Source organism: Catharus ustulatus, chromosome 1 (assembly GCF_009819885.2).
Source record: "Catharus ustulatus isolate bCatUst1 chromosome 1, bCatUst1.pri.v2, whole genome shotgun sequence".
Lineage (NCBI taxonomy): Eukaryota > Metazoa > Chordata > Aves > Passeriformes > Turdidae > Catharus > Catharus ustulatus.
In genome coordinates, this window is record NC_046221.1 from 158,732,795 (window position 1) to 158,751,790 (window position 18,996).

Below are 18,996 nucleotides of genomic sequence, written 5' to 3' on the forward strand. Positions count from 1 at the left end.
CCCCTGGATCTTTGGTAAGAGGATGGAAGGTATTTAGGCTGTTTATGGAGGCCAGTGCCTCAGCAGAGGAGCAGTGTCAAGCTTGAACTTTGTTCCCTTTTTTTGGTTTTTTGACAGGTTCATCCTGCTCATCTCCCATCACCCTGGGTAAAATGAGGTTGCCAGAGGCAAAAGTCTCAACTTTCCAAAGAGCACTGTCACTTGTATCATATTAGGATGTGGCATCCAACCCTGGCTGTAGGTTCTGCTCTGTTTCTCCCACATTCTAGAAGTCTGAAACAGCACTCCATGATCTGCAGGTGCCAAGAGCACTCAGTGCAGCCAGCACAGCCAGCACAGCAGCTGTCACTGCTCTGCCACAGCCCAGCTCCAGCCCTGGGGTCACAGAGTCCTGCTGTGCCTTGTCAAAGGGTTTGGGTTTAGGGCAAGGTGAGGGGAGCAGTGTTTCAGGCCAAGACAACAGCTACCACAACCACTGAGCCCCACGTCACAGTTCTCCCCTAGCATCCCACTCCTGCCTGGAAAGAAAAGTCTTTAACTTGGACTCTGGCTGTCCAGCTTCCTGAGCCACTCCTGGGGTGATTTTTAGAGAAGTCAAAGATCTCCAAGGATCAGAGGAAGAGCTTTTACCCAAGCCATGGCTCAGTGCTCTGTAAGGACAAATAAAAGCCAACCAGTCTCTTTCCAGCTGCCAGGGAGACAAGAGGAGGCAATCCAAGCACCAAAGCATCACACCATGCTTATGGTCATCCCACATGTACAGCAAATATGATTGCTCTGGAGGAAAGGGGGCCCACAAGACCCTCATGGGGTTCAACAGATCCGAGTGCCAGCCCTGAGTTTGGACATTCCCAGGTAAGAGCTCAGACTGAGACTCATTGAGAGGAGCCCTGCAAAGAGCTTGAGGGTTCTGGTGGGTGGAAAACGAGATGAGCCAACAATGTGCAGCTGCAGCTCAGAAAGCTGGGCTGCATCCATCCAGAGCTCCATGAGCAGCAGGTAAAGGGAGGGGATCCTGACCCTCTGCCCTGCCCCTGTCAGACCCCACCTGCACTGCTGCATCCAGCTCTGGCATCCCCAGCACAGGAAACTCTGGGATATTGTGGAGCTCTCAGAGCACGCCCAGAGGATGCCACAAAAGTGATCGGAAGGCTGGAGCATCTCTCCTCTGAGGACAGGCTGAGAGAGATGGGATTGTCCAGCTTGAGAAGAAAAGGCTCCAGGGTGATATTGCAGCACATTTCACTACCTAAGGGTAGCTTATAAAAAAGAGGGAGAGATGTTTGACAAAGGGATGTAGTGACAGGACAAGGGAAAAAGGCTTTATACTGAAAAAGAGATTTATTTCTGATTTTATTTCAGATTTTAAGGGGTTTTCTTGTTTTGTTTTGGGTGATTTTGTTTTTGGTTTTTGGTTTTGCTTTTTTCCCTGTGATGGTGGTGACACCTTTGCCCAGAGGAGCTGTGGCTGCCCCATTCCTGGCAGTGTCCAAGGCCAGGCTGGATGGGGCTTGGAGCAACCTGGGATAGTGGGAGGTGTCCCTGCCCATGGAAGGGGAGTTGGAACTAAAATATCTTAACCAAACTATCCTATGATTCTGTGCTAACAAAGCTGGAGATGAGTTCACTCAAAGTCTGCCTCACCACCTTCCTACCCAGCCTCTCACTTTCTCAGTAAATCCACAAAGTCATGAGCAGTTGCCATGAGCTTGGACCTATCAAAAAGCTTGTTAGACTTTTTAGAAAAGCTGAATCACAAAATTTCCATCCAGAAGCCGACAAAGGATCCCAGGCATGTGAATTCCACTCATTCTCAGTTTGGTAAAAGATGAGGGCTTCAAAGTCTCAAACCTGATGTAATATTTATTATATCAGAATTTTTAACCTGGACAAACATCAATATCAAAATGTTCACTTGTCAAAGAAGCAGGAGGTAATGGAGGCATCCTGGAAAGGTTTCCCCAGCAGCAGCTGTGTGTGAGTATACATTACCCTGAAGGGAAAGGCCTGAATTGGTCTTGCTGGTTTTCCTCTTTAAACACAAACAACATGAAAGAACTTGAACAAGAATATCTAATTTGTCCACAGAGCTGAAAAAATATGAAAAGCTCAGTCGACAGGGCATATGTGAGCTGATAGATGTGCTTCAGGGAAAGTGATGTTGCAGGAAAACTTCAATACAGCAGTGAATTTCAATTTTACATAATTATTTTTAGGGTAGGTCTAGAAATGTTGCAATTTTACATATATGTCTATGGATATGTGTAGGAATAATGTGCATATACACACAAAGTCTGTACCATGATGGGGCTGTTCAAGGCAGCAAATGAAACCACAGTGAGACACTGCATAGATTTATTTAATTTATTTTTCTCCATAATGTAACTATCTCTATCTCCTTGGATGTGTTCAAGGCCAGCCTGGATGGGGCTATGAACAGCCTGGTCTAGGTGTCCCTGCCCATGTCAGAAGGGCTCAAACTAAATAATCTTTAAATTCCCTTCCAACCCAATCAATTTTGTGATTGTATGATTTGGGGTTTATATTTTTCTATAATGTGACCAAAAAAAAGCCTCTCTAGTCATTCAGGTTCTATTGTGTTATGAAAAACAAAATCTGATTGTATACTTAATTTTTTATGCTTCTAATAAACTCCAACAATAAATGATTAAAAGGAAAGTTCTGAGCTGGGGGAAACCCAAATAAGTTTTAATTGGCTAGTTTTGTTTCAGAGTGCTTGGAAGTGCATTTATTTTACATTACTGTCTTCATCCTGATTTATACTTAGAGAATGCATGATACAAAAACTGTTTGGGTTTGGAATATTTATCAAGAAGAAGATAAATCCTCACTAGCACACTTTAAATGATTTTATGGCCTTAAAGAAATGAGAATGTATATTGTCAAAAATCTTCATTCCACTGAATTAAGTAAATACATTGCATACTTCACAAATGTCCACAAAACAGTATTTTAAAAGCTATAATAATCTGCCCATGGAACAGTTGCTGATCATGTGATTTATGCCTAATAACAGTAACAAGGCTATGCAACCCCATTCATTAGAGGATAGCACAGAACTGAAAACAGTCATTAAGCCTCTTAAGCAATTGTTCTTTCATCCTTTCCTATAGTAGAACAATGAGAAAATTTTCTGATCAAAACTATGTGGTTAGAAGTAGTCTGTTACAACCTAATTCACTGTTTAAAAAGTCAACACACAGAAAATAAGAGATACAGCAGTTACCTCTATCACATCAGCAGATCACAGATATGTCACTCTGATCTGCTGATATGAAACACATCCTTGTCACATCTCACAGGATCATAGAACCTTAGAATGATTTGGTTTGGAAGGGACTTTAAGGGTTATCTCTTGGGCAGGGACACCACTAGACCAGGTTGCTCAAAGCCCCATCCAGTTCGACCTTGAACAGTCTCAGGGATGGGGCATCCACAACTTCTCAACTTCTCACAACCTCAGGCTCAACCTCTTACAATCCCAGTTCATTCTGTGGCATCATGTTCAAGAAATGCCTTTACACTAATGGAGAACTGAAGCAAAGAAGTGTTAACACATGAAACCTGAGGAAAACAAACTCTACAGATTCATCTTTCCTCTCTGACACCATGCTCTTTGCATAACATTGGACAAAATTAAGATCTCTTGGCCACTTGGGAAAAAAGACCTTGCTGGAGTTAAGGGAAGCTGAACAAACCTGAACACTGCATTTTGTTTCAAAACCAAAGGAGTTCCCTCCCTCCCAGCCCTCTCTATCTCACTGACAAGATTGGGCTCTAAGTAAAGACCTTTGCTTCCCTTCATCTACTCTAAACATTTGAGGATATTGACCTCCAGCCCTGTTTTATTTGAAGGAGTTCTGAATTATTTTCTTGTCGTGAAGAATCAGGTAAGATAAGTCACACCTAGAGCCCATGGGACTGGTATTATAGCGCTGCACAGTCAAACCAGATGATGAGCAAAAGAAAAATCCAGTGGAGTCTTAGTCAGAACTGACTCCTGCGTGCCTCCTCCTAAGCACTTCATGAATTATGCTCATGCACGGAGGCTGAGTCCAGCTGTCCTGAATGCTTTACAAATTATCAGAGAGGAACAATGTAAATGCTTTTAGTTGCTTTTAGACTATAGAGGAAAAACAACCAAGGAAAACACAATTTGCACTTTCCTCATTACAGACAGGGAATAGAGATGAAGACTAATCCAAATTCTTAACCTCTTTCCCAAATTTTTAATTTTTTTACCAGACCCCCACTGTCTTACCAAGGGAAGAGGCCTGTGTCAGAGTTTGGTTCTAGACCCCAATCTCCAGACTCTCAGCCCAGGACCAAAAACCTTTAAATTAAATTATCCTCTCTGCTTCTCCCATCCAATGAGCAAGCTGTATGAGAGAACTCATCAGAGGTGCTTCCTCTGCCTCCCCAGTGAGAGCCCCGTGCCCTTACCTGATCAGAGGCTGGTGCAGAGCCACCAGGGAGGCGTGCACCGTGACGGACACCACGGACAGGTGGAAATAGTCGAACATGACCGGAACGTGGTGGTGCAGCCCTCGGCGGGGGTGGAAGTGCAGACACAGCGTGCGGCTGCTGATCATGGGGATGGCTGGGACGTCCCTCAGCCTGCAAGGGAAAGGGAATGGCAAAGGGCAGGGAAAGGCTGAGCTGGCACAGCCTGTGATGTGCCACAGGCAGCAGGCAGAGATAAAATTGAGGTGAAATTTTATCCCTCCCCAGCTTCATAAGGGTTAACATAACTGAAGAGCATCTTGTGCTGTACTCGTGCCAAACAGAAATATTAATACTAATGTAGATATAATTAATATAAATAGAAATATTAAAAAATAAAGAACATATGCAGAGTTATATCTTAATATACAGTATAAAAGAAGAACAGATGTGACACAATTTTGGTCTTCCCTCGTGATTGCCCTTGATGTCCAGTTATACACTAGTAGGCACATCAAGAGCTAAATAACAGAAGGAAAGGCATTTAGAAAACTGTTCAAATTATTTGAGTGTTCATAGATGGGACACCACACTGCTCCTGTTCTTCTGTGTAAGAACAATCAGCTCAGGCAATCTGTGAGAGTTAGAAGCAGTCCTGTGTCAGACACAGCTGAAAATATTTAGAGTACCTTTCCAGTTTTCCAGTTCTCAAAAGAGAAATTGAAGTAACAGCAGAGAAACAGTACAAGTTGGATTAGCTTCTCTGAGTTTTGGGTTGTTTTTTTTGGGTGGGGACTGGGTTTTTTTGTTGTTGCTGGTTTGTTTGTTTGTTTATTTTCTGGCTTGCTTTTCTTTGGTTGGTTGGTTGGTTGGTTTTGGTTTTTTAGGTTTTTTTCACTGAATAAAAGTCAAGACTTTAATTTAAAGTTTGTTTATAACTATTCCAGAATAACCATCCTAGTGTGCAGTCAACCACATGACATGTGAGTCATCTACAGGACAGGAGACTGAGCTGCAAACCTAGAGTGTGCATAAACAGATCGTCCCAATGCAAGCAAAACTTCTAAAGAGGAATTATTTGAAAGCATTAAAGACACTTCTGAAGCCAATTGTTTCCCAGAGCTAAGAAAATCTAGGAATAGATGCTTGGGTGGTGCGTGGTTAGTTCCAAGAAATGTTTCAATGATATTCGCAGAATATAATTTTCTAAAAATCACTACTATATTTTATGGTAAATCACAGTAATCTTTCAGGTGATAACAGAAATTAGGTGTATGGGTGAGAGCACAATTCCACAACTTAAATGCTTCAGTTCTTTTTATTTTTTGGTGTAACTTAATGTTTGTTTTTCTCTCTTCAAGACCTGTAAGCACTGATAGTCAAGTCCCCCCTGCCTGAGAGAACAATTTTCTTTTTTTGTTTCTGGAAGATAACAGAAACATGTTCTTGAAATCTGTTTGTGTGCTCTGTAGTTATGAACAAAATCCTACAGGGACAGTCTCAGCATGAAACACAGCTCAGATGATTTCTCTGCATCCCCTCCCACTCCCCAGAAATGCAGCTCAAGTCACTGGAACCCTTTTCCCTGATTCAGTGAGGCTCAGTAACATCTGGGATCACACTTCCCGCTCGGTCTCAGGAAGGGATGCTACTCCCACTTCACCTAAGATTACAGAATCAAATTTAGTTAGAGGAAATCAAATTCAATAGGAAAACTACTTCCTCCTAAAATGTAGAGGCTATTTTCTTAATAGAAGAAAAGTGCTTAGCATATTCATAACTCCTGTCTTCAGTGAGAAAATACTTCATTGCCTCCTGAGACAAATGCACAGACCCTGACCACATGGAGGTCAGTGATGATATTCCCTTTAACAGCAGCAAACAGAGGAGCAACACTTAAAACCTTTGAGGAACTCATACTTCTAGGAGAAAAAAATGTTCTTCCTTTAAGCAGGAATATGAGATACACACTTCAAATACAGAGAGAACAAACAGGAAAACTTCAACACTAAGGCAAATGGAAGCCTTAACAAAGCTCTCCTTTTCTAGAAAGGACTCATTTCATCAAAGTAATTTTCCAGTTGAACAGACCCCCACATTACCAATTGAGCTTTAAACCAGCACTTACTGTTGTTCACTATCAGTAAAGTGCAGGTCCAGCTTGAGCTGAAAATCTGCTTCATTCAATGCATCTTCCACCTGCAAAAAGAGAGACAAGCTTGCCTGTGTAAGTTGGCACCTACAACACAGAAGGCAAAGGTGGGTGGGTTTTTCTGATAAGAGCAAAGGCAAAACCACACAGCAACAGCAGCATGACAGCACAGAGGCAGAAAGAAGCAAATGTACATTGAATTGAGATAATTGCTGAAGGAGTCAGAGGGAACCAGAGCAGTCAGAGGTGTTATCTGTCCCTGGGTGCCATGACTTGTCAAAAAAATCACTGCAGACAAGAGGAACCAGAGAGCATCAAGCTCTGCATTCGTTGGATCCTTGCTCTCACACACAGAGCCAGGGGAGCGTTTCTGAGGCTGCTGCCCCTCACTGAGTGAGCCTTTGTTTGAGTTATCTGAGCAGCTGAAAGAAAGCAAGGACCAAGTTTTCCTGGATGAGAAACAGCCACAAATCTGCGTGGTTACCCACCTGTAACTAATAGAAATTTCAAAGTTTGCAGCTTAAAACATTCAGAAATGGCTCAAATAATTCTGGAAATTTCTGATCACTCATCATTGATCTTTGAGTTTATTTCTCAGCAAACCAAGGCTTTCCTGCCCCATGGTCTCTATTTTATGCCCTTAGGAGATTCATGGAGGTAGTTTGTCATTGATTCTCATGCAGACCAATTTCTTTCCAAAACTCGAAGGCCTTGGTTGTTTTTAAAACTAAAACAGAAGTTTAACTTGCTGCATGGCTGATTCTGCTCACCAAAGCCACTGAAGAAATCCTGTGTGACTCACTGGTACCTCCATTCTAACTCATCTTAAATATCCCACCAGTAAAATTACCCTTCTTTTACTGTCAATAAAATAGTTTGATTGGATTTTTGGAGACAGTGCTAGAGCTAGTTGATTACTTTCACTGGGAAAGAACTAAATTGGATAACACATCCCAGCTTGGCACAGTTAAAATAACTGTAATCAGTGGAAATAAATAAATTAGAAGAGAATTAAGCTGTCCAGTACTTTCTTATTCACTCATCTGAAATATCAGTTCTTCCCCAAGAAAAATAGGTTTAAAAGAATAAAAAAAATTAATTTCTAACAACCTAAATGGAAATATGAACAAAAAAATACACATTTTATAACTAAATAGTCTTTTTTTGTGAATGTAAGTAAGCATCTTTTACAGTATGACAGAATACAGGAGGAGGGGTACAGAAATAAATGTGAAAAACTGAAGTTATTCACTGGGGATGTGGTATTATAAATGCAACTTATTTATACCCAGTTTTTGCCACAAAAAGGTGAGGTGAGATGTATGGGTTCTGTCTTATGTCAGTGGCAAACAACAAGCAAAGGCAGAGAGTGACCTGCAATCCTGAGGTACTCACTGGAAAAGGACAATTAATTTCTCTTTGTGCCTGTCTCCACTGACAATAGATAGAGCTTAGAGAAATATCTTGGTCTAGGTACATTTGCATTTTAGATGGTTTCAAACAGGCAAGATGATCTCTGCTTTCCAAAGCTGATGATCATCTTCTTAACAACAGAGCACAGACTACACTAAAAATGTTCTGAAGGCAACATCAGAGGCATCTACCCTGCTCTGACAGGTAGGAGTCATAAAATAAATGACATAAACCATGTTTAGCCAGGTTTTCCAGAGGTGAAACTTCATCCACAATGAACAGTCTTTTCCTGTTGAAGTAAGAAAATTGAGAGCCAAGGATTGATTGTGCTTTGGAAAAATTCTGAAAGATGTAAAATTTAATCTCTTCTGTAATTATATGGTATTTCTTCTAGCATGGCCACAGGCATAGAGATGTGAAGGGAAAATTCCCACTTCTATGTACTGAAAATGTGCATTCTCTTTTGTGATTGTCTCAAAACACTTGGAAGCATGCCTTTTATTAAAATAAATAAATAAATAAATAAATACTTTTTCATTTCTAATGAGTTGCTGACACTAAAAACCACAGTGGCTGACAGTGGCAAAAAAAAAAACAAAAAAAAAAAAAAAAAAAAAACCCAAAAAAAAAACCAAAAAAAAACCAAAGTAATCATTACTGAAGCTACATTCTGAATTTAAAATAGGAATTCAGTATAGTGATTCAGACAAAGCAAATCTCCTCCTCCTCCAAAGAAAAGGGATGAAATTCTGGGTCTGTGCCCAACACTGCTGAGCACCTGGAGCAGCCACTGAGATCTGAGTCTGTGCTCAAAACAAGTTCAGTCCCTGGTGACACTCACCCCAAACTCCTTGAGGCAGTGAGCAGATGCCTGAGAGACCAAGGGATATTTCTCACTGCATGGGGCAATGCATTAAGCTGCATAAATTAGATATTTTTAATCCCAAAACTGTATTGAAATCAGACTGATCAGAATAACGCAAAACCCCACATAAAACCAACCACAGTTCTCACTGCAGAGGCAACATTTTCCTTTTTCCCTCCCTAATATGTAACCACTTAGCCAGAGTGTCAAACTGAATGATCTGGATGTCCCAAATCACTTAAATTTCTCTGTAAAATACAAAAGTTAATATATTGCCATATTCCAGCTTGCCTCACTCTGTTCTCTCCCTGCTACTAAATTTCCCCTGAACAGGGCCTGCTAGGAAGGAACCAGACAAGTTATCTGTCCTACTGCACGATGAAAGAGGAAAAGCTTCTTTTCTAATAAAAAGAAAGCAAAAGCTTATGAAAATTAATTAGAGTTCTTTGTAGCAATAAATTCTGCCTCAGCCCTGCAATATTGTTCCCTTTGAATTCAACAAATGCTGTATGCAGGGACAATATAGAAAAAGACATCAAATAAACCAAAGAGTTTTCAAGCACCATTATATGGTGAAAGGCATGTTTGGTGCCACTTCTAGGCAAATATTAGTGCTTCCTTCCATTTAATACCAGGTAAAAAAAAAAGTATTTATATATTTAAGTGTGTCTAGGATTATTCTAGAGGAGGAGAGGGAAAATTTAAAATAAAATAAAATAAATAGCAAATAATCTAATTTGGATATTCACATTGAGGTTTTTTTGCCTATCTCAGCAAAACATCTCATCAGCAAAACTATCTGAACACCAGGAGGAACAATGCTTCCTTAATGTAATATTGGATAATTCCAGTTCTGACAGCAGAAACTGCATGGAGTATATTAACTCAATACTTCCATTACCCAGACTAACTTCTTTGTCCATTTATCATAACCTCCATCCACAGAAAAAAACAGTGAACAGAACCTTCACCCTCAACCAAGAAAAATCACCATAGCACACAAGAGGCACAAAAAAGGATTCACATCTGTTGTGTGCTAAATAAATGAAGAGTTATGAACACAGATGATATTTAAAACACTGTAAAAATCTCTAGCTAACATGCCAACACCACATTGCAAGGATTTCATCCAACATAGGAGATTATGTGACAAAGACACAAAACTGTCTCTGAATAGTTGTGGATGTAGTAGTGGCACACTTCAGTCTATCCCACATTTATATCAAATTTGCAAAGCTGTGGAGGACAAGAGATCAAAGCAGAAAAAAGAAGCCTAGGAGCATTAAACAGAAGTGAATTGTGCTAATCTGCTCAATACACAAAAATTTTTACAGATCTTTATTTTTTGTATTTGATTCTTTAGAGTGCCTTGAGCAACTTATCTGGAACAACAAACCTGTTTATCCTCTTGTTCTACATCCATGAAAACCCAAAGTTACTACACCACACAGAAAAAATTGAGTTTCTCTGTGCAAGTCCACTCTGTAAGGACCAAATTGGGCAGCTGTCCTCTTCCCAAGGAATCTCCTATGGAAAGCCAAGTGATGCTGCACACAGCACATCAAGAGTCTCAATGAGTTTTAGTTGTGAGGCATCTTGTGGGCTGGTTTTGATTTTCTGTTTCATGAAGTGCACAACTTTCCTGAATAATAATGCAAAAATCATCAGAAATCATCCCTGTTCAACACAGTGGAAGCTGCTGTAATTAGAGGGGAGGGTTATTTAGTCAGAGGTACTCCACAGAGGAAGGATAAAATTAATATTGGATAAAGCATGCTGGGACATTTTCCTAACAAATATTGATAGACTTGCATTTAGTAATTTTTCACATAAGCAAAACCCAACAGTTCTAGGGAGGAATAAACTGACAACACCATCATAAAAAAAATAAATCAAACCAAAACAGCAAAAGGAAAGTGGGAGAGGAAAGGAAGCATGTTAAGCTAAAATTGGATTCTCAAGATGTTTTAATTTAGATCTCCATATAACACACACACACATATATATATATATGCTTTGAAATAGGACAAAAAAAGAAAATTTAAATCTCATCATGATCAAATAGAAAGCTATACAAAGGACTGGTGGGTGTCTCTGGCCCCAAGTTCAACACACAGCACATGATTCACACTGGCTGTGTAACCCACAGTGCCTCTTTTTGATGACAAGCTGACTTGGCAAAGATGCTGCTGTCATGTCTCTTGTCACCACTGAGACCAATGCCACACATTTTGTACGAATCCTTGGACTGGCAAAACACAGTGGTGGCACACTGGACATGCCTGAATGCCATTCTGCTGTGACACTCTCTCCCCTTCCTATTTAAGATTTCAGTAAAACAGTGCTCTCAGTGAAGAAGATTGCTTCACCCCTGTAGCTCCTGGGAACAGGAATTGCTGCTGGAAGACTTTGGTTTCACATCAGTAAGGTTAAACCAAAGGGGCTCCACAACCTGGGTGTCTCAGATCGTGTTCTTACCTTGTGTGAGTGCTCCTGTTGGCTGAAGGGGTGGATGGAAAAAGGGGAGAAGGGTCTGGGGATGGACATGTTGTTTCTGAGGTACCATAGAAAGTGAAAGGGTTGTACATGACTATAAGGGAAAGCTCCAGCAGCTCTCCCATGGGCTCCTGCAGTCAGGAGCACCAAGGACAAAGGCCTCTGAAGGATGGAAAGGGGCTGGGTAGCTGGAAAATTTCAGTCCCAAGAGAGAGGAGAAGAGAGTAATAATGATGGATGGCAGCAGTAGCTGGTCCTAGAAAGATGCAGCAGACCTCCAGTTTTCTCAGGTGGGGCTGATCAGCACAGTGGTGTAAAGTGAATGATCCAGTGCACAAATGACAAATTATGGTTGAGACACTTGAGTTGCTGCTATTTTGATTTACCAGTGTTATGTCAACATCTTATTCCACTGGAAAGCCAAGGTGTAGCCTGCTCCTCATAACAGGCACAATGCAGAGGCTCTATCTGACCTCAGGCAGACTTTTACAGTGTCAGCATGTACAAACAAATAAATCACAGGTATTGATGGTACAGGAGTCAACCTCCTTTGGATGCAGCTGCTGGTGTGCTGGTCAGATAAACTGTGCCCTTCCCTGCACCAGCTGCATTCACCTCTGGCAGCACAGGGAATTCTTCACAACTTCTGAAATGGAGATACCTTGCAATGCATGCATAAAGTTAAGTAAGAGGAATCCCAGCCCTGCTGCTTTTTATGTGTATCCCAAAACAACTCACCCTTTCACCATCCAGAAGCAGGTGCACTCTGAAGTTCATAGACTCATTAAGAACGATCTCTTCATTTCTGTACAAAATCTGAAATATTCTGCTGTAAACGTTGTTTTCATGAATGCAGGCCGAGCAAAGGCTGGAATCACCTGCACAAAACACAGACAGACTCCTGGTGTGATTTCAGCAGGGAGATTATTTTTTATCCTATGATTTCACTCCAGGGTTACCTAGGTAATACTTGTAATTAAACACTTGAACTCTCAATAATTAATAGTAGTAGAACAGGCTGTTATTGTGGGTTGCAGGTTCACAGACATGATATTTAAAGAAAACAAATGTTAAACTGTGGGCAGGCTGTATTTCAAAGTGAGAATACTTGATCCTGTGACAGAACTTATCCTATTAGGTTTATTTCTAATAAAAGCTAAAGCATCAAATGCTTAAATCAGTGTACCCAGCACCATGAGGACTGTGGGTGTACACCTCTGAAACTTCATCTTTTATCTGCAATGGGGATTTTTCACAAGAGGGAGCTTTCTGTCATCTCTGGTACTCCCAGAAGTTACTACTTGGGAGGGGGGACAATAGTCAATAGCAGATCTTGAATGTAGAAACTGGAAGTGCAGGGCATCTTAAAATACAGAAATATAAAAATGCAGTCTTGTTTTCAAGATGCCTTCAGGTCCTTGGCACATGTGAGAGATGCCAACTTGGTCCAAAAAAAATTGGATTAATCAAAGGAACTCAAGAAGCAAAACTCTAAGCTTCTGCACATCAAATTCAGCCAATAGCATCATCTGTGTGCTGATGTATCACATCATCACAATAAACATCACATAAATTCAGGAGGGATTTATCCCTTCTCATCTTTAGGTGCCTCCAGTGGATGTATTTTGTTTTGATAAAAATGGAGCCTATGGAATTTAGAACAACATAAAATGAAAAAAAAATCATGCTTTATACCAAAGAAATTTTTTGCTTCAAGCCTACTGCTTTTTGATCAATTCCCCTTTCAGTAAGAGGGAAAAAAAGCCAGGCTTGCTGAGCTATACACACTCACATTGGAGGCAACAACTTGTACTACAGTGAATGCCTTCCAGAGCAGCCTGCAATGAATGTGTGACTTTTAAATGAACAACTGGGCACCAAAGTTAGGAACTTTTAAGATTTGCCTTGGCTGGTATTCAGAATCTCCTGCTAAGTCTACTTTTGTAGCCTCAGAGCAAGAACAGGTCACAAAATTTACTCAGGGCTTTGTCCCTTTCCAGCACTCAGTCCTGTAGGAATCAGAGCTTTTGAAATAAAGTCCTTTAGCAAATGGTATTTTGGAACTCTCCTGAGGAGGGGTGCTTAAAAAAGATGTACCAGGATTAGACCTTCAGAGAGAAACAGATGTGTGACCATCATCAAAAAGTCAGAAGGCAATGCTTTTTAGAAAGTGTAGTTTTTCAGAAGGCACTTCTTGGAATTTACCCTTTGCAGAATTATTTTGGGACCACAAGTTGTGGTAAGATAAAAGTCCAGGGGCTGCTGTTTTGTCAAGAGTTTCAAATCAGAACAGGTCTGCCAAGATTTGTAGATAATTTGCTGTCATAGGTCAGTGAGTCAAGACTGACAGAGGATTAAATATTTTATGAGGTAAAGTTTGGTTAGATGGAATAAAAATAGAAGAACAGAAAGGACTTCAAAACAACCAAAAAAACCCAAATAAAAAGGTACTGAAGAAAAGTAGACAAGTGAATGGAGTTTTGTCATAATAATTAATTTTGTGGTGCCAGTCTGCTGGAACTGGAATAGCATGGACACTGAAATATGTCAAAAAATAAAAAATCATATGGGACAGAATTGACTAAATGACAGACCAATAAGACTTGAACTAATTAATTAGCAGAACCATAGTGCTGTCATCCAGGCTACTTTCAAATAATTTCCCTATTACTGACTTTTATCAAGCATCCCAGGACCAACCAAAATATTTCATCCTGCTATTCTCTTCCCACCACCCAATTTGCACACTAGTTATGCATAAATCCAGGCAGCCTAGATAAATGCATATTTATTTTCATGTACTACACCAGTAAGGCTAGAATGTTTCAGCCTGATTAGCTCTTCAAAAGCATACAGTCATATTTATTTTCATTTAAACCTCATGATATTACAGCCACTGCAAAAATCATATTAGAGGTATAATGCATTCTTACTCCTAGCTGGCAGACAAAGGAAACTTTATGTTATTTGATTTGGATATTGATATACTGGCACTCTTCTCGGATGGAAAGTTTAATCTCATTTTCTTTTCAAACACACTCCTGAGCAGACCACTCCTTGTGTGTAATTGCTTTAGGAGCTGGATTTTGCAAGGTGGCATATGGAGTCATTTCTCTTGTTGGAAAGGTCAAAGTCAATGTCATGCTAGTGTTTGGGGCTGCCTCAAATCAGAGGCCAAAAATCACTCCATTTTAAGCAGGGAGACCTCCTTTGCAGACATCTGGCAGAGAACTACAGCAGATGAGTGACTAATCCTCCCCTAAACACCTCCATCCCTGCCTACTTAAGTGGCCACAGGTGGCTTCTTCCCCTCTTAGAGTATGACCTAAGGCTGCAGCAGGAATTTCCTGAGGACAGCCTGGCAGGCTTGGCAAAGTTAACAGCAGTGCAGGGATCCTGCCTCTCAAACCAAAGGGGAATGCCAACATCTCCACAGGTATTTTCCTTCAGGCTGCAGCACTTCCTGGTGTGCTCTGTGCTTTCAGGTACAGACAGGGACCAGCCTACATCACTCTGCTTGAGCTTCTTGCACTCACTAGAAAAAGTTGCTGCTCCAAACATATCCTTCCTCAGTCTACTCCATGAAAACATCATAATCCTGGTACCTTTTTCAAACTCCCCCTAGTTCCTGGAATTCCTTCTGAAAGCCCAGGAGTGTCTGCTGGCAGAGAGTGGCACTGAGGTTGGTGTTTGTCACAGCTGCCATTGTTCAGAGAGGGCTGCTGGCAGAAGACACAGCAGGTGTATCCCTGTGTTAACACAAGCACCTCTGTGCCTTGGCACAAAGCACAGCAGGGTGTGAGAGAAGATTGGAACCATGGGTTTTCCCACATCTCTTCCTAGTAAAACCTCAGCTGTTCAAAAATCTCAGCAGTTGCAGGCAGCCCAAAGGAGACAGACACACTGTGTCACTCCCAGGTGAGACTGGAGCTAAAACTCTACTGACCTGCATTTATTCCATGGTTTCAAAGGCTTGAGCTTTGGTGAATTCAAAAACAAAAGTCTAATTTTGTGGAAATTAATTTTTGATCAGTAAATTTCCCTTTTAGGAGATTTATTTGGGACATGTGCAGTATTCCCTATGCTAGAAAGAATCCTGTTTTCCTGTCTCCTCTTCCTAAGTGTCTATTCCATTTACTGCTTATTGTCTTTGGCTTGAATAGTTCTTCAGTTTATCTGGAAAGCAAAAGAGCTCTTAGGGCTGTGAGAACAATTGCAAGCATGAAGAGGAGAGTTGTGTTCCACAGGCATTCAGAGAATGAGAAAAGCCTGTTTATGCATCCTTCTCTTACTATTCTTTCCATGCCATCCCACCACCATTCCTAGAAATTCCTTTACAGGCTATTGAACAATGGAATTTTTAAAAAGAAAGAGGGAAAATGCTCTTTGCAATTATGGATGCTTTCATACACAGGGTGCTTGCACAGACCAGTCACTCTATCATGTCCTGCTTTCCCTCTCTCCCCATATACAATCTTCCAAGATTCCCCAGATACACTCTAGTCTGCTAACTTCCCCATCTGGGTGTTTCTATAGATGGAGGTTTCTAAATATTATTGCAGCACATCATACAGAAATTACTCATCTCTTTAAAGATTCAGAGAGAGGTTATTTAGATCCTGGAGGGCCTTGAAAAATTCTCTCCAGATAATCTTACAAGAAAGGATTTGATGAATAGGTGACCTGTAAACTATATTGTTACATATTTCAAACCTAATTTAGTGAGAATAGAAACTATATAAATCTGACCCCTGCCAGGACAAAGGCACTGAGGTGGGTTGGGGTAGTGGATGTCTGAGGAAAAGGGGAGGGGAGAGGAGGGGAGGGAAGGGATCATCTGCCTCTGAGATTTTCCTGTGTGGAAACACAAGTGTGATAAGCTTCTCATGGCTGTGAATTAGGCTGAAATACAAATGTTTAAGTGTGCACTGGTATTTATAAAGAAACATTTACTGTAAAGCTCTTTTTACAGCTGCAGTATCTTGATTTCCCTACATTATTGAAGAGCATCTCTTTCATCAAAGCAAAACTTAGCAGAATTCTGCTTTTCCATTTATCTGAATAGCAGTATCAATAATACTGCTTTTCCCAGACAGCAAGAGAGATTCAAGAAGTTGCCAGCATTTGAGTAATTATCTAATTTCCAGTGCTATAGTCATAAAGACATTAAAGAGGTTAGAACTGAAGTTAGATCTATTTTCCATATGGATTTTTCCTGACTGTTTAAGCACTCCTTATTTATTTTAGACCTCTGACACAAAGCTCATGAAACTGCAGAAAGCTAATTCTAAAGAAAGCTGGTTGTAAACCTGAAGTTGTCCTTCTAAAAGGCCTGGAGTTGTAATTCTATACTTAGAATAATAATAAATAGAATAATATAAAATTATGTTTAGAATAATGAAAAAAATATTTTCTTTGTTCTCTGCCTTGCATTGGGGATAGGAAGCAATGCAATGTTTTCAGCAGCAGTGTGTAAGGACTGAATTGTCACAATTCCTCCTTCCTTACTTTGAAAAAGTATTAATTAATAATACTTTTATGGGCTGCAGAATAGAGGATGAGTTCAGGTAAATCCTGTCTCTGCTCTTCCTTTGTTAAACCCAGAAGTTAAACTATACTGAACGAAAAATGTACAGAGGGGTATAAGTGTGTTGTTTTCCCCTGAAATTCTCAGCATTCTGTAGCCAAGACCTACAGGTTTAAAAGAAAAGTTGTGTATGATATAATTTGCTGTGCAGGAGGTTTTAATGTGTTTCCTTTGGAGAAAGGATTTTTTCACATTTCATTTAGGTCTCACACTCCTTGTTGTGTGGAAAAAATCTTACATTATTAAAAGTTATTCTTAGTGTGATAGTAACTTTAAAATAAACCAAAGAACTAACTCCAAGGGTTTTTTTCATGCTTCTAGTGCCTGTTGGAAGCTGAGCTAGAAAGTAATGTGAAGTGAGGTAATGAAGGATTTTTAACTCTCCTTTTCTAACCTCTCCAAAACAAACTCACTCATGGCTTTCAAGGTATCCTCCTATCAGAGGAGCATTCCCTCATGCACTAGTTCTTCATTAAGGGCTGTGCCACAAGGAATTTACATATTTTAAAGCCTTGAAAAAATAAATACAAACAGACCTCCATCACTTCTCAAAGATTAATTCTGCTGGGCAAACCTGGGTTTGCACACTGGGGTATTTGCCATCCTTGAAAAGGTTGTTGGTTGACATGGATTCCAGTTTTCTTTGGCAGGTAGAGACACCATGAGGAAGCACAATCAAAAATGTAATTATGGAAAGATTCTACCAGGTGAGATTGGAGCACCCCAGTCACTGAGATGGCAGACACAATGCAGATGTGTAAGGACCAGCCAACCCTCTTGCTTTGCAAACAGCAAGGGCTCATGTGACTGGTGGCTCTGGGAAAATAATTTATCATCAGGTCTCAGCTACACCAAGATTTTGCCATTTCAGAGTCTCTCCTTGGCAGAAATCAGAGGTTGAGATATGCATGTGTCATTGTTTGCTCCACGGGAGAGTTTTGATCTTGAACAATCATGAAACCTCTCAAACCATTTTTATAGCAGTTGAAAAAAAAAAAAAAAAAAAAAAAGAGAGTAAAGGAGGGTTCAGATATAAAAATTTTAAAGGAAAATTATATAATTTAGTCATGATGAAAGCAGAGAGAGAATGCTATAAATGCTCAGAGTTGAAAAATGTATAATTTGGATTTCCTGGAGTGAACAATTGGGATAATTGGAGTTTGGGAGAAGGAGTGCTAATCTATCCATTACTTTTCCCTAGAAATGTTCCCCTCTTCTCACATGAATGAGAGCGTTGTGAGGGTTCTCTTGGGGGAAACTATATAAATTAGAATATTTGAACCTTCCCCTCCTCTCCCCTCCCTTCCTCTCCCCTCCCCTCCCTTCCTCTCCCCTCCCCTTTTCGAAGGCAGATGGGTTCAATCTCCCAGGTCACTCGTGCACAGACAGAGGGAGGGCACTGCAAGGCACTCACTCGAGAATGAGCTGTGAACGTTTTGAAACTTTCCTACCCACAAACCTTATGTTACTGCCCACACAGACATGTGGTGTCAGTGGTTCATCTGATCCCTGCAAATCTGCCTCCCTGCAAAGCTGCTGGTAAATCCCAGCAGAAGGCAGCTTGATCCCAGCTACCTGTCCTTGCCCTGGAGCCACTTGGAAGCAATTGCACAGTAATTTAAACAGAGGTGAACAGGGAGGGTGACAATGAACCAGTAGAGAGAGTATCATTAAATAATCACAGAATCACACAATGCTTTGGGTTGGGAGAGATCTTAAAGATCCTCTATTTCCAACTCCCTGCTGTGGGCAGGGACACCTTCCACTATCCCAGGTTGCTCCAAGCCCATCCAACCTGGCCTTGAACACTTCCAGGGATGGGGCATCCAAAGCTTCTCTGTTCAGCCTTTTGCCATGGCCTCAGCACTCTTACACCAAAGAAAGTATTTCTTCCTAACATCTAATATAATATCTTTTAGATTAAAACTGTTGCCCTTGTCCTATCCCTTTTTGTGTAAAAAAGTCTCTCTCTCTCTAAAGTACTGGAAGGCTGCAATGAGGTCTCCCCAAAGCATTTAA

At 40.7% G+C, this 18,996-nt stretch overlaps 1 protein-coding gene across 4 annotated transcripts in view; it reads right to left on the reverse strand.

The window, feature by feature from the left end:
• Positions 1-18,996, reverse strand: part of FAM135B (family with sequence similarity 135 member B) — a 219,138-nt gene that overhangs the window by 51,906 nt on the left and 148,236 nt on the right. For all 4 annotated transcript variants that reach the window (XM_033076038.2, XM_033076055.2, XM_033076045.2 and 1 more), the window contains 3 exons: positions 12,129-12,268; positions 6,593-6,663; positions 4,465-4,638 (listed from right to left, as the gene is read on the reverse strand). In XM_033076038.2, coding sequence (XP_032931929.1) covers positions 4,465-4,638; positions 6,593-6,663; positions 12,129-12,268 — 385 coding nt within the window. The remainder of the gene's footprint in view (positions 1-4,464; positions 4,639-6,592; positions 6,664-12,128; positions 12,269-18,996) is intronic.